Source organism: Rhinopithecus roxellana, chromosome 1 (genome assembly GCF_007565055.1).
Source record: "Rhinopithecus roxellana isolate Shanxi Qingling chromosome 1, ASM756505v1, whole genome shotgun sequence".
Taxonomy (NCBI): Eukaryota; Metazoa; Chordata; class Mammalia; order Primates; family Cercopithecidae; genus Rhinopithecus; species Rhinopithecus roxellana.
This window is the reverse complement of record NC_044549.1, coordinates 158619320-158641705: the sequence shown is the minus strand read 5'-3', so window position 1 is coordinate 158641705 and position 22386 is coordinate 158619320. Positions and strand designations below refer to the sequence as shown.

Sequence of the window (22386 nt, the reverse complement as noted above, 5' to 3'; positions counted from 1 at the left end):
TCTTGTTTGTTCACATTAGGAGAAGAGATGCAGAAATTCGCACCTATACCTTACTCAGCTACAACTACATATGGATATCCTGAGCTTGCAGAGAGTAAACATTTTTTTTTTTTTTTTTTTTTGAGACGGAGTCTCGCTCTGTCCCCCAGGCTGGAGTGCAGTGGCCGGATCTCAGCTCACTGCAAGCTCCGCCTCCCGGGTTTACGCCATTCTCCTGCCTCAGCCTCCCGAGTAGCTGGGATTACAGGCGCCCGCCACCTCGCCCGGCTAGTTTTTTTGTATTTTTTTTTTAGTAGAGACGGGGTTTCACCGTGTTCGCCAGGATGGTCTCGATCTCCTGACCTCGTGATCCGCCCGTCTCGGCCTCCCAAAGTGCTGGGATTACAGGCTTGAGCCACCGCGCCCGGCCGAGAGTAAAGATTTTTAAAAATTCCTCACAATTTGCATACCAGATTAGGGCGATATGTGAGTTCTTGACTGGTAAACCAGAAAGTCACTATAACATGAATGTAAAAGCTCCTTAGAAGTCATTCAGGTTGGATTGTATAGCTCTGCCCTCAAAGATGTGAGAAATACCAAAATTGATTCACAGGCTCCAGACAGCAGAGAGTAAACACTTGAGTTGGGGATATTCATCCCAGAATGAGAAAATTATCTCCTATAGATCCAAATTAGAGGCCTTAGAGGGGTTTTTGAACACTTGACCTAGTCATTCAACTAAAAATTCAACACACGTTAACTTAGATATGAGATGAAAGACATTTTTAAGAACCCATGCTAAATATAAAAATTAGTCCTAAAAGAAGGGAGTTGAGGAGGTAATGACATTTGCTCAAGCATCCATTGCTCATCCTCTTCTGTACCCAGCCCATTAGCAGAAAGGAACCACCCCTGCAGAGAGAACAGCTGTGTTTCCATTACGGTTTAACAAAGCTTTCAAATAATAGAATAAAAATTGTTTAGGACTCACCATCCACATGAACCATAGTTTGAACTATTTGTCTATTACATTGTTATCAGTTAGAATTTCAAATTCCAGAATATTTCAAATGTGAGTCTATATGGTGTCTTGCGAAGTCTTAAGATGGATGAACTCTTGTCATACTCTATCGTGAGGAAATATTTACAACTCAAAATCATGCTTAAGAAGAAAAATTTTCTGAGATAAGTCTAGCTGGGCACGGTGGCTCACACCTGTTATCCCAGCACTTTGGGAGCCCAAGGTGGGCGGATCATGAGGTCAGGGGATCGAGACCATCCCGGCTAACATGGTGAAACCCTGTCTATACTAATTAAACTACAAAAAAATTAGCCTGGAGTGATGGCAGGCCTGTAGTCCCAGCTATTCAGGAGGCTGAGGCAGAAGAATGCTGTGAACCCGGGAGGCGAAGCTTGCAATGAGCCGAGATCATGCCACTGCACTCCAGTCTAGGTGACAGAGCAAGACTCCATCTCAAAAAAAAAAAAAAAAAAAAAAAGGAAACATTTTCTGAGATAAGTCTAAATTTATTTTTAAGAAGAAACTTTTCTCTTTTCCTGTAGGGGTACATTTACTGACCAAAACACATTATGTCTCAATTTGTAACATGTGTTTTAAAATTAGAGGTGACTTTAGCACTTTCTCTAAGGCAATTGGTTAGTTGTTTTACATTTATGATATGCCCCTGAAATTAAAAAGTCATCTCCAAATACAAAAGCACCCATCTGCCAATCTTCCTTACTCCCCTAATTATATATTGAGCAATTGATTACTATGTGTGAAGCCCTCTATAAATATTATAGTCTATTTTTTTAAAATGCACAGAGATACGTAATTACAAATAGTTGCACCTATAGTTTAGGGAAAGTACAGCAGCTTATGTTGGTGCAGACGCCACTTGGGTGGGTAGAGAATAGGCAGAGAAGCCATTCTTAAAGAACTGAGAATCAAGCTGAGATCTGAACTGTAAGCACAAATTTAGGTAGGTGTAGAGAGAGAAGTAGGAAATCACACTTGAGAAAAAGGGAGTACATGCAACATTCAAAGGTTTTAACATTCAGGGGAAAGGACAGGGGTGGCTGAAAGAAGACTGAATTTTCTGGAGCCCCGCATGAGAGAGGCTGCAAAACATAAAGCTGAAACTTCATGAAACCTGGAGGCATGCAGAGCTTTGGCAACCACTTGCAGAATTTGATCCTTATGAGAATTCAAATGACTTCCTTCCATATAGCTTAACTATCAGGACTAAGAATGAAGATCACTTACACCAACAAGATTTAACTCTTTATTCTTAACTGTAGATTCTTGCTCAGAAAGTTAAGGTTGTAAATCAATGAATAACTTTGTTTACTTTAGGAAATTCCTGCTACCTGATTTATCCAAATAAATAAACACTTGACTCATCTCTCACATCAGGACAAAAGAATGCTCACTTGCAGAAACAGCTTGCTTATCAAACAGCAGTTTGTTTATCAAGACTCACATCAAGACTTTCACTTTGCTGTGCTCTCACTGGTGCTAAACGATTACATGATAAATTGTATTCGAGTCAGTTTGTCTTCTAAGCCACTTGTGTCCGGAACCAAACCCTATAAATATCCTCCTCTTCCCCCTTTCTGGGACACCTCTAAAACTTATTCAAGGCCATAGGATAAATGGACTTAGCTTTTCTTCACTTAACAGGTTTTCTGGTAGTCTTTGGCAGAGTTGGTAGTTGTCAATCCTGGGAGCAAACAAAAAGCTATTGAAGATTTTTAAGAAAGTAAAAGATAGGACCAGCATTTTAATTTGGTTGCAGTTTGGTGAGTAGATTGGACAAAGCACAGAATCAATGTATGGATGTGGCAGGGAAAGGTGACAGAAGCTTGGAATTTGAACATGACAATTGAGATAGGATAAATGGATGGATTAGAGATGTGTTTTGAAAGTAGATCCAACAAGGCCTGCTAACAGTGGAGGAGAGGGGGAGTTAGAGGTGTTAAGCATTAATTTATGAATTTTTGGTTTGCAAACTAGATAGAAAATGCTGGCAGTTATTGAGATGGAAAACATAGAAAAGGAACGGGTTTGGAGAGAAATGTGAGGGTTGTGGGTAGGAAATCATGAGTCAGTTTTGGGCATGCTGAGTTTGAGGTGTCTTTGAGATACTCAAGTGGCACTGTCAAGTAAGCATTTGGACATGTGATCATGGAGATCAGAAAAGGTCTGAGAAACAAAGCGATGGCCAAATACTCAGAAAATAATTATTTCATCTCCACTGTGGTTCCCGTTTAAATTTCTTAGTATGTGCACCCAAAGGGCCCTTTATACTCCTATCCTCCAACTTTAGTGGCAAAAAGCAGAAAGGAAAATTCTTGTATTCAGGCTTGAGAAAGATGGCAGGGTGGTATGATGTAATTATTGCCTTCTAAGACCAACTTGGTTCTTAATGGCCTTTCCTTTCCATATAGCTGTACTAACAAGAAGAAGTTAAGAGTCTGGTCTCTGGGGTGAGGTGGACTTAGATTTGACTCTTGAATCTATAACTTACTAGATCGATAATCTTAAGAAATTTTCTTAAACTGAGCCTCAGGTCCCTCAATTATAAGTTGAGGATAATAACAACTACCACTTCATAGAGGATTATGAGAAGTAATTAAGTCCATGTAGTGTGGCTGGTATAGTACTTGGTGTGTAGTATGGACTCGATAAATGTTACTTGTTGCTATAATCATCCTTGGATTACTGCATTAGAGGATTCTCAAGCTTGTAGAATTTTGGCCATAAGAAGTGCCATGCCTGCAAAATTAGAGAGTTCAGGAAACAGAAAACCTATACTATTTTTCTAATGTACTTCAGGCCCACACCCAAACTCACTGCCAACCCCATGGAACTATAAGGGTCTAAATATCCAGTGCTTCATTTGACTAAACTCATGCCCGTTGAGAAGTGGAAAATAGAATGAAGACTGAGAGCTCTCATTTTTCTCCCCTTGTGACTTACATTTAACTTCGGGTTGTTTTTGTATCATTAGATGAGTTTTCCCTTAAAAACTTGTCAAGAGTCCCTTTATTGCAGTGTTGCTACTGAACTGTGTTCCCTAAAGCCAAGAGATTCATGAAAAGGAAACTTCTTTCTGAATCCAGTTGGATTGAACAATTTAATCCATATTTTCTTTTCTTTTTTTTTGGTTCATTTTGTTCATGGACTGTCAAAAAGAGAGTAATCCATATTTTCTTGAGTTAAATTGTATAAAATAAATCCTATACAAATTTGAACAAATCATGCAAGTTCTACTTAGTTGAAATAAATTTGCCCAAGATCAAACTAGCTCAAATAGAATGTGATCAAAACAGAGAGACATAAAATTACATCAAACTGCAATCAGGCCAGTTCAAATTATATTAGGCTACTTCAGACCAGTTAAAAGGAATCAAACTGGTCCTGAAGAGCTTAAGTTGAGTCAAATTTTTTTTCCAGTTCAAAATTGGCTCTAATTGAGTCAAGGGGATTAAGACATTTCAAGTTGTATCAATGCATTTCCAGTTGGATTAGATAAGCATGAACCATGCAAGCTGGCTCTGATCAGCTACAATGAGACAAAAATGAATGCTAAACAGTTTAATTGGATTCAAGTTTTATCAATCTAGGTTAATTTCTGTGCTGTCTGGAAAAACAAAATATTGCTTTAAGAACTGGTGTCACTCCATGCTTGAGTCATGGTGGCAAAAACGATGAGTTGCTTGTCAGTGTCCATTCTCCTAGTTTTCTTCATTACTAGTGGAACTTATATGGTTGTGATCATCAATGTATCTAGCTAAAACAAAGCAAAAAAAAAAAAAAAAAGACTACATCTTCTAGTCTCTTCTGAAGAGAAATATGGCAAATGGAGTGGGCATTGAAAAATGAGTTCTTTTCTATTTCTTGCGCCTGAATTGTGGAAAATGTCTGGAACCACAGAGTTGCAACCATGGATAAAACATGGTGACTTAATTCATCTCTAAGGATGTCAGGATAAAAATATATAAGGATCCTGGGTCCCTGATAACATGGTGAAGGTACCATCCCCTGTTTCCAAAGTGGTCAATGCTCCTTCCAAATCTCCTAGGCACTCACCAGTCCTGCTGAAGACTTTAGCTTCAAGCATCTGTACTCTGTCTAAAAGATTTCTCGGGCCATGGGAGCATAGTGGGGTACTGTCGGGTTGCTAATGCCCCTGGAATCAGTTACAACTAACTTATCAACCAATAGATTAACAGCTGTTCTTCCCCAGCCCTCAGATGGAACATCTCCAAGGTATATTCTATACCCTTTCCCAGATGTCATGTGTAGGATTAAGCCTCAGTTGCTCAGAGCACTAATTTTCTCACTGATATCACTACTGATTCTCTCCCATTTCCTGTCTCAATGTACCACTCTCTAAACAGTGTTTCCTGGCGTCACCAAATGAATAGGCTACTTGCTCTCAAATCCTTGTCTCATACCTGCCTATGAGGTAACCAAATGTAAGACCATCTCTGGATTGTTTATCTTGGAACTTCTTTTGAATAAAGAAACAAGCCTCTTTAATTAAATCACAATTATTTGAGTATTCTCTTATATGCTGCTAAACCTCATCCGATCCAATTAGCAATGTAATAATTTCTTTTTTTTTTGTTTTCCTTTTTGAGGCGGAGTCTCACTATGTCCCCCAGGCTGGAGTGCAGTGGCCGGATCTCAGTTCACTGCAAACTCTGCCTCCCGGGTTTACACCATTCTCCTGCCTCAGCCTCCGGAGTAGCTAGGGCTACAGGCATCCGCCACCTCGCCCGGCTAGTTTTTTGTATTTTTTAGTAGAGACGGGGTTTCAACGTGTTAGCTAGGATGGTCTCGATTCCCTGACCTCATGATCCGCCCATCTCGGCCTCCCAAAGTGCTGGGATTACAGGCTTGAGCCACCGCGCCTGGCCAATAATTTCTTAAGCTTAAATCACTTTATTATTACTAGACCTTTTTCCAATGAAGAACAGCTATTAAAAACCAAATACCAGAAGAAGAATTTAAAAGCCTTTTTATTTAATAAAGTCTGATGCCTACTAAAATATTGAAAATTATATTCTAAATGTTTACTTTTAGCAAATACAATTTCAACAAGTAAATGGCTTCTACATTGCCAACTAGTAAATTTCAGTTTTTACTTGATTCATCCATAGCTTTTGATAGAGTTGGTCCTTTCCTCCTTTCTGAAAAATGTTTCTCTAATTGGTCTGTAGGCAACCACCCTCTCTTGGCTTTCCTTCTGCCTCATTGGCTGCTGCTTTCCAGTTTCCCTTGCTGGTTTCCTCTCATCTCAAGCTGGTATTCCCAGGCTCAATCCTTGCCAGTCTCTCCTCTTTATCAAAAAGCATGTTCCACATGATATCATTCAATCCCATAATTTGAAATAGTATCCCTAGGTTGATGGATCTTAAATTTACGTCTTCAACCCCAATTTCTCCCCTGAAGTTGAGACTCATAACTAACTACTTATATACCATCTGTGGTTGACTGGCTTTTAGACAGCTCAATTTTCACATGGCTGAAGCCAGGCAAAACCACTCTTCCTGCAATCTTCAACACAGTAAATGGCAACTCCTTTATAATGGTTGCCCAGGCCAAAAGCATATGAAACTAGCCACAATTCCTCATTTCTCTTTCAACACTCCACTCCAGTAGCCAACCCTATCAACTCTACCTTTAAATACTTCTAGAATCTGACCCCTTTTCACCATACCTCCATTAAAATGCTAGTATAAACCACCATAATTTCTTGCTTGAACTCTTTCAATTGCTTCCTATTTTAGTTCTCTGAGTCTACTCTTGCCCCCTCCCCACACCCAGTTCTCTAAGCAGTAATCAGTGTGATCTTGATTCAAATGTAAGTTGAATTACATCAGTACCCTGTTCAAATTTTCCAGTGTATATATATCCATCTAACTCTAAATCTTCACCTACAGAACCCAGTGTAGCTGACTCCCAGACACTTTTTTACTTCATCATTTACCACTCACTCTGTCATTCACTTGGTTTCAGCCAGACTCACCTCCATGTTGATCCTTGGACACATACCATGAATGCAACTCCTCAGGCCTCTGACTTATCATACCCTCTATCTAGAAGATCTTCTTACCAGCTATCCTTGTGCCTCTCTCCCTCACTTCCTAGAAGTCTCCACTCAAGAGGCCATGACTAACCAACTTTTCTACCATAGCACGGCCCACCACACTCTCCCTTCCACGTTCTATCCCTCTACTCTGTTTTTCTTCAGAATATTTATCACCACCTGACTTGTTACATATTTATGTGTCGTCTGTCTCGGTTAGGATGAAAATGTTAGAAAGGACTTTCTATTTTATTCACTGAATATCTCTAATACCTAGATAATTGCCTAGAACATAGCAGGCATACTATAAATGTTTTAATGAAAGAATAAATGCATTATAATAATACTTCGCTCAAAAAATTATTTTTGACCACTTAGTCAGATACCTGATTGAGTGTGTGGTATGTTTGAATATTTCAAGAAAAAATAATGAAATTTTCAAAATTTCTGGCAGCAGTTGTTTTTTACATTGATCAAGGAGCTGCCCTCTCATAAAAAGGCACAGCAGGAGTTGAGCTGTGGCTGAGCTACCCATGGCTTACCTAGTAATTGAGAAAGACTAAACAAGAGAGTCCACTCTTGGCTATAACTGCTTTTTTCCATTTTATTCAAGGTGTTAAATACAGAGAGCTTTCAACCTACTTTTTCAGTCATTAAAGCTAAAATGCCAACCAAGTCCAGTTCACTTCTAAAACGTGTTGGTACAATCCAGTAAGGAGGAGATGACAGGAAGAAAAGTCAACAGCGCTAAGTATAGTAATGTTCCTTTCTGTTTCATGAAACCCGAATTGTTACAAACATCAATTTTAGGAATATTTTATGTAGACATTAAAACAAAAAGGCAACAAGAAATGCAAAATAAATACACACACACACAAATAGGTTTCACCTGAGAATTTGAAGTAATTCAGAGAAAGATTTAATATTCTTTGACCAATAGAGATACCGAGAAACTGCACACTAAAATGAAAATAAGCAAGAAAAGCAAATAGTACTCAAAATTTAAATGACATTAGTTAATAATGGAGTGTGAAAAGGTTACTGAATATGCTAAGTCTAATACTTTAACACTCTTCAATCACTCACCTTTTAATGCAGAGCTTTATTATATTCATAATCTTACTTTGTTGAACTCTACACCCACACCTATGAATTCCATCAATTTCTTAAATAAAACTTTCCTAGAAATCTAGGACCACTGTCAGAGATAGAGTTAAAATCACCCACTATCAGGGTAAATGGAGGAAGTATTTCCACTGAAAGGCTGCTGATTCCCAGATTCTCTAATATAAACCACTTAATAATCTATGCTGACATTTCAAATCTTAGGAAAGGGAATGTTGTACAACCGTGGACTTCCTTGTGTTTATTCCCTATGAGGCACAGAGCAAGATAAGAAACAAGCCCCTCAAACTAAAAGAGGAACACAGAAACATATATGTATATATATCCACACACATATGTATGTGTATATATATGTATATATATCACAGAAACATATATATATATGTCCCAAATTTGTTCCCAAATTTTTCTTAAAAAGCACCCCAGTTCAGGTATCTTGAATAAAGAAAATTAGTCATAGATGAAAAAAAAAAAAAGAAAACCTTCCAGTTGTCTACTAAGAAAAAACTAATATGAATATTATGTGCATTTCTATTTTGAAGACTAACAGTTTATTTATTAATAGAACCTGTATTTTTCTGTCAATTGTGCTTTCAATTATTGTGCTTTGAATATATATATATGAATATATATATAGTCCATCCCTGGCTAATGACACAAATGATTTTGGGAAGTGAGTTAGGACTATTGCTCATTGATTGAAAGGGCCATACTACAAAGTGTTTACCTTTTATTCTAATTTCTAACTGAGAAAAAACAGAATGGATAATTTTAACTTTTGAGATAAACGTTCAGCCTGCATAAAACATACATCTCTATGAAGTAAACATGTTACACAGTTTCTCTCTTTAGAAACAGCTTTGACATGCTTCTGATGTCTTTAAATCTTTGTGCTACAGATGCCATAGTTGTATTATGTCAAAGACTGGCTCAGAGGCTTCTGAAACATTAGCTCTCCCTTTGCTGGCAAAACATCAGAGTGAGTATTCGATCATTACAAGGTTTTTCTTAAACCAGTGTTTCTCAGATTTTACTGTGCATCAGAATTCCCTGAAGAGCTTGTTAAAACCTAGAATACTGGGCCTTACCACCAGAGCTTCTGATCCAGTTGGTCTGGGGAAAGCCTGAGAATCTGCATTTTTAACAAGTTCCCAGGTGATGCTTTGATGCTGATAGTCCAGAGACCACACTTTGAGAACCACTGCTTTAAACTGTTAGTTTATAAGTTCTTTAAAGAGCAATGTAAGCTTCGAATCCAGAACCTAGATAGTACTTACTATCAGAGCTGTGTTCCAGGGGCATTCCTTGAGAAAATCATTTTTTTTTTTTTTTAACTTTCTTGTTTTAGCAACAGTAATGCCCAGGCAGCTAGAGAGTCCTTAATATTCATTGCTTAGCATTTTGGTTTTGTTGGGCCTGGACTTGGGAGTATTTCCTATTCCTTATCAGAAGGGCTGAAATCTACTGTGTATCCCCAAGATGTTCTGAATCTAAACTCTCCCAGGACAGCATTTATGCCTCTGGGGGACCAAAGCCACAGCTACATGTCTTTACCCAGTAAGTCTATCTCATCCAGGAGGAAGTCCATGTCCTCCCGGCTCACTTGAGGGCTGATCACCACCTGGCGGAAGAAGTTGACCTTTCCCCGGTGCGGCTGGTAGCCCAGCATCAAGCTTCCCTTCTTCATCATCCTCTCCTTAATGGCTGGGGCCACCTGTGTGGGGAGAAAAGGGGAGGGAGGTGAAAGACTAGAACACCAAGGCATTTCAATGGCATTTTCACCAGCATTTGACATTTACTGGGCATCCCCTGGTTTGGATCCCATTCTCATGCACACAAGGTTGACACTAGTAATAATAATAATTTATGGAGGACTGATGACATATGAGTACTGATTCAAGTGCTTTAGACATACTAATCTTCACAATAACCGTAAGGAAGATGCTACTAATATGCCCATTTGTGTTCGAGAAAACAGGTACATGGAGACTAAATCAATATCTCAAGGTCCCAGGCATTTTCTCCCTAAGCCCATACTCTTAAGTATAAATCATTATGCAATGCTGCCTCGTTAAAAACAAATCAGGTGTCCACAGGGATTACAGTCTCATTCTCAAATTTGTCTTACCTGAACTCGGGTGTTATTAGTTATCTTGAATAAACAAAATTAGTCATAGATGCAAAAGAAAGAAAACCTTCCAGTTGTCTACCAAGAAAAAACAAACATGGATATTACGTGCAGTTCTATTTTGAAGCCTAACAGTTTATTAATTTATTAATAGAACCTGTATTTTTCATTAATTATTGTGCTTTGAAAATGTATGGCTGCCATTCCTAGAAAAAAATGAAAGTTAGATATTATTCTCACATATGAAATATAAACATTCTGTCTCTTATTAAGAGATGTAAATGTGGTAATAAAATTAGGAAGCACATATTTTAAAGATCTATAGCTGACATGAGAAGTACAGGCCCTGATAATCCAGATACACAGATTTTTCTAAAAGTTTAATGTTTGAAGAAACTATACTAATTTAAGAACCACTTGGGAAAATCACTCCATTTTCTAATCAGTAGTATGGCCACCAAAGAGCTAGGTTGTAAACTTTTAAAATAGTGAAGTTCATTTTTGATACACTGAGTTAAAATATTAAGAATACACTTTTACTATCTTGGAAATCCAAGCGAAGTTTTTCTATTTGAATTTTATTTTAACTTTTTATTGAGTGTGTCCTATGCAAATATGTGGAAAGGGAATATAATGAGTTTCTATCCTTGCCTTCTCAGGAAGATGAGACTTACTCCTCCAGAAGGGAAGAATACATATAGAAAGAACACCAGGCAGAGTGTGGTTTTGAACTCCTTAGGGGCATGAATCTTGGTTCCCATGAGTCTCTCTCTCATAGTGTGACAATCCCATATCACTCCAGTTTTGAACATACCCACATTTTGTCAGCAAGTCAAATGACTTCATCTGACACTCAGCACAATCTTGATCTGTTCCAAAGCTGATGGAAAAATTGGGTGTTTTAGACCTCTGAAGATACTATGTGTTGAACTTAACCACAGAGCCTTCTCAAGGGATGTTCAAGGGTAATTTTAACTCAACAGTTTTTTTTCCGTATGTGCTAATTTTAGATAAGTCTTGCAAAACATAGACTACACAGTGCTTACAATAACAAAACAAACACCTATTCAGCAAAATCACATTGCCATTCTAGCAAAAGATTGGAAGTTTCTTACGTTATAACAGGATACAAAAGGAAAATATATGCATGTAAAAGAAAAAATGTAGAAAAGGTGATGTTAGAGGTCAAGTTAGTGAAAAAAGCATGGGCCATCAGGTTCTACAAATTTCTAAATATATGTGACACATTTTATTCTGAGCTTCCTAGAGATTAGAAAAATGTGATTAAACAACAGCCTCCATTCACTTGAAAAGAGTGACAGATGTCCAGTTGATGCTGGAAGCTGGAAGCTAGGAAGTAACTCTACTATGCTTATACGTATCTGCTTGAAACCCATGAATTTGTATGCATTGGTTGAGTTTTCTTCCAAATCCATTTATGCAAGTAGTAATTATAAAATCAAGTAAAATAATATGTAAGACAAAGACAGGTGAGTGCCAAAAAAAGTGATTTTTATAAAAACTAAGTTGAGTCCGTTGGAAAGACTGGATAAAGGGGGATGGCTAAACATCATTGCGATCACACTAGGTAAGAGAACTGTAAAAGCTTATGAGAATCCAGACTGATTGTGCATTGCGATCACTACACAGGTGCCTGAGTACTTCACTTGAAGAAACCTGAGCTGCATAAGACAAGATGATTCTTGAAGAACATGGTTTATACAAGAACCGTGGAGGGCCCTCTCGTCATCAGACCTCTACTTAAAAGATTCACTTGTTTTTAAAAAGCATTTGGAAATCTTCACTAGGTGGAAAAAACCTTTCCATCAAAAGATGGTAACATAAATGTACATTGATGTACAAATATAACATTAAAAATTTAAATATAAATATACAAATATTAAATGGGAAAATGTTGACATTATGTATGCATCACATTATTTTCTAAGATTATTTGCTTTATCTGACTAATCCTCCTCACCTTAGGTAGGAGGGCTTCTCATGCGTTTGTGGATATAAATGGGTGTGCATGCATAAGCATGTGTGTGTGTGTGCCTGTGTATATGCACATGTGTATGTACACACACAGTGTATTTACACACACACATATAATTTAAACCTCTGACCCACCATATTGTACCGCTCTTTAAAACCTCTCTGGCCACAGGGCAATGGAGAACTATGCTTTGACTTAGGTTCATGATAAAAGTACATTTGTTTTTAATTCAAAGAATGAGTGGCCTTCTGAATGTAAACTGTGAGAAAAAGACAACAGTACTGCCAGTGCTAAATCAAGATTAGGAAGACCTAATCTGGTCCATTACATGGACCAAATGTCTGGCCAGAAGAGCCACAGGCTATCAGTTTTGGAACTTACAGCTTGCGGTTCTGTGGTTCTTGTTTTTGACATTAAAATTCTCTTCATATTCCTCTCCGTTGTCCTCCAGGTACCCAGGGTATAACTGGCTCTGGCTTGTAGCCAATTTTAAATTTAAAACAGGCATGTTCTTGGCTCAGACCTAATATGCATAGTCTATTCCTGTTTACTTTTCAATACTTCTATTTTTTCTCCCAAAATGGTATTTTATGCCTTATCTTTGGAGAGTATTAGAATTTTGATTCCAGCACATAATATGTCTGAGGCTCACAGGAGGCAATTATCAAAATGAATCTGTCACATTTGTACTTCTTGTGAGGAAGCCAGAAATACTTTCTAACGTGAACAGGAAAGGTAAAGGAAGAGGGTACCGCGGATGTTTTAATATAAAGATACTTCGGATGTTTAAATCCTTGCTCTCGTGTAAAGCACATGAATGTACTTCCATGGGCAAAACACAGGGAATAAAAGCCAAACTTCTAGGACAAATTTTGTTACTGATTTTCTGAGATTATAAAGACATAACTAAATATATGACTCAGAGAACTAGCTAAGCAAGGGTTTGACAGTACAACACACTTTTATTTATGAGTCTATGAACTGGAAGATTAATACCTAGAGGCAGTTACTAGGTAAAAAAGGAAGGTCTCCCTTGTCTATGAATACTTCAAGGGAACGAAAGTAATAAACAACATCAAAGCTGATGTTCATCAAATCTCTGTCACAGCCTACTCTGCTGGGAGTAGTAATTGTTGTTTTTAACACATATTTTACCAGTTCTTTACAATTTACAATGTCCTTTCATTGTCTGAGTCGCATAAATTGAAATTAAAGCTTGCTTGAAAGGAATTCATGTTTTGGTAATTTAGGGACCACGCGTGTTCTTACTAACAGTCTTTTTTAAAGCTTTTATAAGTGTATCACCTTTGCACTTAAAAAAAAAAATCAACCATTTTTTTATTTGTAAAGCTCCAGTCATAATCCAATGCTAGGTAATTTGGATATTCCTTTTTGTTGATCACAGCAGAGAAACAGTCCTGATCTGACAGGATGGCATGTCACAGGGGAAGGAAAATATGCATGAACTAAATGTAGGCATCCAGATATCACCCCTAAATGGGGTGCGCATAGAGGGAAGCAATTTGGCAGGAGTGAGATTGCTTTCCAGCTCTTAATTATTTTACTGCTGTTTTTCCTTCAAATTGTAAATCAATTTCTTTTCTTGTGCCTCAGTGCACTGGTTCCTGCATCTTAAGAAGAAGAAGATCCTGACATTTCTATCTGGATACACAGTGACTTAATCTACATATTTCTATAGAATTTCTGTCTTTCCCACCCTTAAGTTATGTTCCATCAGCGAGTTAGTCATTTAAGTAGAGTTTCGTTGTCACATCGCTGTAGCACAAAATAGGATTTGATATTTAAAAGTTGCTTAAATCCAAGGAAAAATAAAATAAAATGACTTTCTTTCTGACCAAGTGGGGCAATTTGATAAAAAGCTACTGACCAGGCATCATTATTGCCTTTGATTAAAATAAAATGATAATTTCCATAAAATGACATTTCTTTTTAAGAATTTGTTACATACTCAGTGTTAACAACAGTCTTTTAAAATGCAAAGTGTTTTTCAGGGTCCGGTGCGGTTGCTCATGCCTGTAATCTCAGCACTTTGGGAGGCCGAGGCGGGAGGATCACTTGAGGCCAGGAGTTTGAGACCAGCCTGAGCAACATGGTGAAACGCTGTCTCTACTAAAAGTACAAAACTTAGCTAGGCGTGGTGCTGCTTGTTTGTAATCCCAACTACTCGTGAGGCTGTGGCATGGGACGCGGTGGTTGCAGTGAACCAAGATCAGTCCACTGCACTCCAGCCTGGGTGACGGAGTGAGGCTCTGTCTTAAAAAAATGTAATAAAATAAAAAGTGTTTTTCAAACTATCTGTGGGGAAGGATCAGTTTTATATTTTTCAATGCATTATAGACTAGCACTTTTGTAAAATACAATAAAAATCAATTACTAGCAAAATGAAATAAAAATACAAGCCCAATTTTGTTTATTTTTAAGTTCAATAGTAAAGTTAATCTGTTAAGGTTGCTATAAAAATTTCTAAATGGAAACTGTGGATTTCCATAAATTTCTTATTGCAGACTGGTAACACAGATGGGTTGGGATTGCTGCTGCGGCTTTCTTCCAGTATAGTTTTTCTGGAACAATCACAAAAACTAATTTGCTTTATACTTTCCTCCCACGTAATCTGGGTTCCCAATGTGTCCCACTTTTCTATGTCAACTTGAGGAGGGTTCTGCTGAGTGGGATATTGAAATCTAGTTCATGGAAAACGTTGGCATGAAATGTTCATACTTTGTATCTGGCACTCAAAACTATCACTGAGACTTATATATCTCCTTCCCCTGTAAAGTCACTTCTTTTCTCTTTTTCCTTCCTCCCTCCCTTCCTCTCTCCCTCCCTCCCTCCCTCCCTTCCTCCCTCCCTCCCTTCCTCCCTCCCTCCCTCCTTCTCTCCCTCTCTCCCTTGCTTGCTTGCTTTCTCTTCTTTTTTGTAGTTTGGGGTCATCTTAGATTTTCTGAAGCCACCATAGATCAAGGCAGGGGCCAGAATTCAGGGTATGAACAGCATCAAGTGTAGAACTTAAGCGGAAGGATTTCAGTTCAAGAGAAGTATTACCATGTCAAGACAATTCAGATTTTGATGGCTTTCCACGTGCCTCCCCCTTCTGAGAGGGTGCACCAATGCAGTGGCAATCTAGAAGGTAGGGTTTTTCCTGCCTCGCTGGACTCAGGAGAAAGTAGCCACAGTCCTCAAAAGCTGAAGGCTAATTACCCATCTGAGAAAAGCCAACGTAGAGAATACTGAATGCCAACTTCTGCAGATGTGAAAAGTTAGACATGTGAGAAAGCATGAAATTCTTTTATTTGCTTATTAATTTTTCTGGTATTTATCTCCATAACTAAAGCATTATAGTTGGCAGTGAATTTAAGGTCATCAGAACCATGTTAGATCACAAAGTCTCATATAGATTTACATGTCTGTTTGCCTTTTAGTTTCAATTTTTGTTTAAGTATATTCTTCAGTGGAAAAGTGGATTTCATCTGTTTCTGATGATGAAAGAGCTCAACAATATGTCTCATACAAGTACTTCTTAAAACCTAGTGAACATTCTTATTTCTGAACTACATATCTGACCATAAATATGAACCGAATTATTCTGCCTGTAAATATGAACTGAATTTTCCTTTATACGTGCAACTCACAACATGTAAAGTTGAAATGGGTTTTGGATTCAGCTAAATATATATCCTCTAGTGTGTCACCTCCATGTTAGCCAGGCAGGTTGTTACTAAATGAACAGCTGTTGACAGAAAGCATTTCCTTATGGTCTAAACATATGATAGTGTAAAAAAGAAAGTGATTGTTTTAGTCTTATATAAAAAGTTTTTTTGTGTTAATGGTTAGCTTTACATCTTTAAAATGTATTAAATGGAATGTCTCACCAAATACAAAAAAGAAAAAAAAGGCTAATCCACAATATAGAAGCTTTTCTATTTCCAAATATGTCTGAGTAATTTGTCTCTTGTCCCAAGTGAGACATCCTACATACCACTATATACCAGACATTTGCCCTCCCAACACAGCTTGCTTTTGTCCATAGCCATAAACTGCAGAAATTTTGATTATCCTTCATCGTATAGTCAATTTCAGTCCCCACTAGGGAAGAAACCAGTATTTGCCAGAACAAGTACTTTATCATCTTCATGTTTCTTAGAGCACCTGACAATTTAAAGAGGGGAAAATAATAGTTTTCTTAGTCTGTGTTCAGGTACCATCTAAATCTCTCTACTTTGTTGTTTTTTTCTACCTGATTTAGTCTTAGGTAAAATGATCTTATTTCTCTGTTGTTTCGTCAAGTTACACATTTTCCTTTTGGAATAGAAAAATAGCAAGAGCACTGCCCTTTGTTGAAAGCTACTTGATCCATGCAGTAAAGAAAACTAAATCTCCCACTGCATTGTGTAGAAGCGGTCACACTACACAATTTAACCTTCTAGGGCAATTGTTTGTTAATGAAAAATTTAGAACATTTTTCTTTAAAATGCCAAATCAAATGAAATTATTCACCTCATTTTTTTCTTCTTTACATTGGTGGTTTGGCTGTATAGTCTTAAAAAAAGAAATGTGAATGTTTACAGTAACTTATTCAAAGCAACACAAATGTACTTCAAGTACAGAATGGATAAACAAACTGTGGGATACCTATACAATGAAATACTACTCAGCAATTAAAGGGAATAAACTACCAACAACACAACATAGATGAATCTCCAATAGACAATGCTAACAGAAAGAAGCCAGACTCAAAGGCTACCTTCTATACGTTTCCATTTATGTGGCATTCTGGAAATGGCAAAATCAAATGGCTAGAGAAGAGATGAGTGGTTGCCAGGACTTGGGCTGAGGGGAAGGGTTGACTACAAAGAATCAGTCCTAGGGAATTTTGGTGAGTGATGAACACCGTGGTACTGACATGGTGGTGGGTATATAAACACCAATGGACAATAAATTCTGTTCGAAGCTGGGCCTTTCACTCTTGGGTGCACAGGAAGAAGGCATTTTGAACACGGTAGAACTTGAAGCTTTTCTTCTTGGTGGGCTGAGTGGAATAATGGGAACTGCATGGCTCAAGGATTTTGGGGGACTCTACCACACATCAGACTGAACATATTTAAATGTACCCAACATACTTATTAAATATAATTCATATGGAATTATAGAAGATTTCAGTTGAATTGTGATTGACTCAGTTAACATAGTCTTGTGTTTGTTTTTTAATTTTCCTTTTACATTTTGGATCCATTTTTAAAACTAGCAAATATTTTAATGTGGCCCTATTGAATTCTATGCTCTTCATGTTTATTTTGCCTGATGATTAAATAAACTCTGTTCACACTAGTGTGATCAAATATCTGGTTTGCTCAAGAGAGACCCATTTTATACATGTTTTCCTATAATTATCAATAACACCCCTTTTCATGGCCGTAAGTGTCCCAGTTCAGATGATAAACTTTATGGATTACATTGACCATACATAGACCAACAGACTAGCTTAGACTGACTTGCGACCCAATTCCTGAAATTCTCTGTGACTTTGGGCCAATATTTAACTCCTCTGGGAATCATATTTCTCTTCCATTCAGAGCCGATAATCCTTTGCAGGGTCCTTATGTGGACTAAGTGAAATAATGAGAACACAATAAGCATAGTGCTTGGCACGTTAGGCACTCAGTAATGGAACTAATATTATTTATTTCTTAAAATAAATTTGTATTTAATCAATTTACACTTACATTTGGACTTTTATTACGTTATTTCATTATCTCTTGAGACATGAACATTTCCAAGTGCTATGAAAAACATGACATAATTTATTTTCTCCCCAAAGTGTCTAAACTGTATTTAAATATTTATGAGAGAGGCTGCAAGTTTGAAGTTTCAGAAATTAAATATTGCACCCATGTATGCCATTAATCTTCCATTTAAGTTGAAGGATTTTTTCAAACGTTGATAAAGTCATCTTACATTTTTCCTTCACAAAGTAACACAGTCATTGATAATCTTGGCAGATATTTTGGAGGGAAGTTTCCCACTAAAATTTATTGTGGGTAGGGATGAGTTTTTATTCTAGAAATTTCTATCTGTTGCATAAGTTGTTAAAATACAAAAGCATTTTGAAAGTAAAAAAAGTTACTTTTTCTTGGACCCATGAAAAGGCCATGTACTTAAAATTCATAAGCTTGTTTCCAGCATTGTGCAGTCTCCTTGTGCTTTCTTGTCATTTATGTCTTTATCAAAGAAAGGTTGAAGAATACTATTTGATATGTCCCAAATGTACATGAAAATACAAATCACCTAGATTCAGGCCCCGATCAGTTCAGCTGAATTTGAATTTCATCCGAATAAGCCTAGTGGTCTGTATATTTACCAGGCCACCCAAATGCTTTTTTTCATTATGTTAATTTGGTGAATGATGATCTCTTATTTAGGACTTTGGGAGAGGCAAAGGTGAGGTTGGAGGTAAGAGGAGTTTAGGAAAGGAAAAGCAATTTTGACAGAAGAGGGGAGAGGAAATTGGGAATTTCCTCTTGTTGCATTGCTTATGTCGATTTTGTAATAAAACAAACCAGTGACCTTCAAAGAAGTTGTTAGCCAACTTTTTTGTTAATCATAAAACCTAATAAAGTGTTTAAAACACTTAACCATGGCCCAGGAAACAATGAGCCTCTTAGTTTTGATTGCTCAAAGAATCAATTTTTCTGTTCTAATATATTTCCTGCCATTTTTAAACTATCTAATTCTTCTCTTACTCCTTTATAAAACCCTTACTCATTTCCCCCGATACCCCCGCTAATCCATGATTTAGAGGTAAAATGCATTAGTGTAAGTCTCTCAAGTTAAAATTATGTAAAATTGGTGGTCTATAGCCCATGAAATCATATGCATCTAAGGGATCATTTTAGCTTGGCAGAACCTGAAGAAAAAAGCCATACTTTGATTGAACATACGTTTTTCAAATATGAACTTTTACCCTTATTTTCCTCCTGAGTATATCTGAAAATCAGACATGCACAAAATAAAAGAACTGCCTCATTCGTGTTCTTTCCAATATAGATGAGCAAAGCCACAGAAACAAAGAGTTTAGAAACCCCCAAAGCCAGAAGAACACAGTGAGCTTCACACTTGGTGTTTACAATGTAGTGACGACGATGACAGCCCTTCCAATAAACCTAATGTCAGTCATATATTCAAGGCAGCTGAAATGAACAGTCATAAAAACAAACCAAACTGAACGGAAAGCTTTAGCTGAAGAATGGACACAATAAACATTTTATACACACTATAAAGCAAAAGCTTAATACCCAATTGTGTCTCAGCAGCCATCTGAGCTAATAGCTCCTGAGTGACTGTTGTGGGCCAACTCCCAAATTTCTGCCTATGTAGGGAGATCCCCGTACTGCTTCCTAAATGCAGTTATTCAGTAGGTCTCTACTAGAGGTGGTACCAACTCCCTTGGGGCATTTGGAATCATGGGAAAGCATTTTGGATGGTTGCAATGACTGTGGAGTGCTACTTGCAGTTAGTGTCCCATGGTTAAGGGTGCCAGACACCTTACAATGCTGAAAATAAATCTGCCCAAGGAAGAATCATGTCATCCAAAATGCCAGTAGTACCTTTGTTGAGAAACACTTTTCAGGAGCCCCATAATCCCCATCGACATCTCTCCACTTTTTCTTGACACACCTGAGACCTTGAAGTCTCTCTAAGGAGTCATTAACCTTGCTTTGGCCAAGAGCAAAGTAAATGGGATCATAAGTGCCTAAAGGTATGTTCATGTTGTTTTCCAAAGATTCTTAACATACTCAGTGAGTATCACTCCATCTGAGAGGAGAGAATGAGTACAATCCCAGGTTCCTCTTTAGGTTCTATGGGTAGTGGTCCAATATTTCCGAATATTGTGTCTGACCATTTTAGCAGGGATACAATGCTTTAGTTTCAGCACTACTGCCTGTTACAATAAGTGGGTCATATTCATGAGTTTTTAGCCACACAGATGTCACATTCACACCTTACCCACACACTTAGTGAGATGAGGAGCACCTGAAATACACTCTATAGCAGACGAAAATTATGATTCATTTTCTCACGGGTTTTCTCAGGGCAACTTTCCTTGAGAATCCTATTACTTTTCAATATTTGACATTGGGAAATTAGCAGCTAAAATGTTCTCTTTTGATTTATTCCACTCTAGCAAGCCACTGACAGCCAACGAGGCTCTTCTGGGCATAAATGCAAAACTCCTACCTAGCGGCACAGGCACAGATGTGGGAAGCGGCCCCAGTGTTGGCACAGCAATAATTTGACATTGTAGAACCTGCATATTAGGCTTGGGAGGCTTAGCTTCCTGAATTACAGAATTGCTGGTTTTGTAGTAGATTCAGGGGCCTGACAAGGCAGGGGGTGAAAAAAGAAGGGAGCCCATGGTGTTACGCTGCTTTGACGTAAGGGACATCTTGTTCTGCACAGGCTGCCAAGACATTCCAATTATGCCTTGGTGCGATTCCTGTATCCACCAGCCCGCACCCTCCTTCCTGTGCCCGTCCTGTCCTCCTGTGTGACTATCTACCTGCCCCCACCTGCCTGTGCCCACCACCTGCACCCATGCACCTGTATCTTATCTTGTTTATAGGTTTTTTCCACTGATTATTTGCTTCAGGAGTAAACTGAAGTCTAAATTGTCTTGTTGACCTTTTTTGTTTGTTTGTTTGAATACAGGTGTTCACTATCCACACAGTTAGCTGCACACACACAGGATGTGTTCTCAGCTCTCCCTCTACCTTCTCTTTGCATCTCTATTTATGTCATTTTCATACATTTTACTGCACTTCTTTATTCAGCTATAGTGCATCCTAAAACACCTTGGTGTTTCAACCTCAGAGGCAAAATCTGAACTTTTAAAGTCCCACGTGTTATGTACCTTACTTTACTTCTGTCACTGAATCAAAGAAAGCTACCATGAGGATATTTTAAAATAATTATTATTCTTGTATTACTCATAAAAATACTGAGAAAATGTTAAGTATGAGGTGTTTGTTCCTCCTTGAAATCTTTATAAATACTAATAAAGAGTCCTTACCATTAATGCTATAAATATTAACCAACAGTTTTTAAAAGCAATCCAGACCATTTACTTAATGAAATGCTTTTGATTTGCACATCTTGAGAAAATTAATGGAAGCAAGTTACACATTATTTTTTATGGAGCTTGCTCAACACTCCTGGTGTTTAAGTTTGGAAATTACTCTTTCCTCTAAGTCATAATGTTTCTATTGTGTCCAGGGGACTACAGGCTATGGAAGGATAGAAGGCTCCCACAAGGGGCAAGAAGAAAGCAAAGCAGGCAGGACCCAGCTCTGCCTAAACTAAGCTCTGCTTTACCTGCTTCATATGTCAGAGTTCTACTAAGAGTTTGCTTGGCAAAAAGGACTCTGGTATTTAAAAAGACAGAGTTCGAATTCGATTGGTAATGTATTTTTGTTATTATTCAAGATCTTTATTTGGCAATAACTGCAAAATAGCCCTCAAGATGTTAGCTAGGGGAATTCCTACATGCCATGTCTAAGGGGAGAAAGTTGCTCTTGGAGTCTGGCATTCTTTCCCAAGTTGGGGAAGTTGTGAGAAAGGTCCTAGAGAAACATGTTGCTCTGCTAAAACCAAGTTTGTTTTGCTTAAGAGTTTAGGGTAGGTGATACACTGTCAAGTTATGTTCAAGTCGAGTAATGATAATAATAAACTACTATTTCACATAATTGAACCTCTAAGTCCGTCCTAAAGCAGTTACATAACAAAGCACTATCACCTTCCCACCAAAGGTCTCTTTTGCTTCTTCCAGGTAATCACTATTCAAATCCTACTCTCCCATATATGCCCCTAGGGTTTCAAGTTATCTACTAGCCATTTGAATGTCTTCTTTTTGTTAAATGCCTATTCATGTTCTTTGCATATTTTTGTTTTGGGTGATGATCATCTTTTTCTTACAAATTTAGAAAAACCCATTGTTATTAAGAACATTAATTCTGACTTTATGTGTTGCAAGTTATCTGCTTTTA

The 22386-nt window shown here is 37.7% G+C and overlaps 1 protein-coding gene across 1 annotated transcript in view; it reads right to left on the bottom strand.

Annotated features, from left to right (window-relative positions):
- Positions 1-7677: 7677 nt before the first annotated feature.
- Positions 7678-22386, bottom strand: part of GADL1 (glutamate decarboxylase like 1) — a 168822-nt gene continuing 154113 nt past the window's right edge. Inside the window, exon 15 of the mRNA XM_010354468.2 lies at positions 7678-9918. Coding sequence (XP_010352770.1) covers positions 9745-9918 — 174 coding nt within the window. The 3' untranslated portion in view covers positions 7678-9744. The remainder of the gene's footprint in view (positions 9919-22386) is intronic.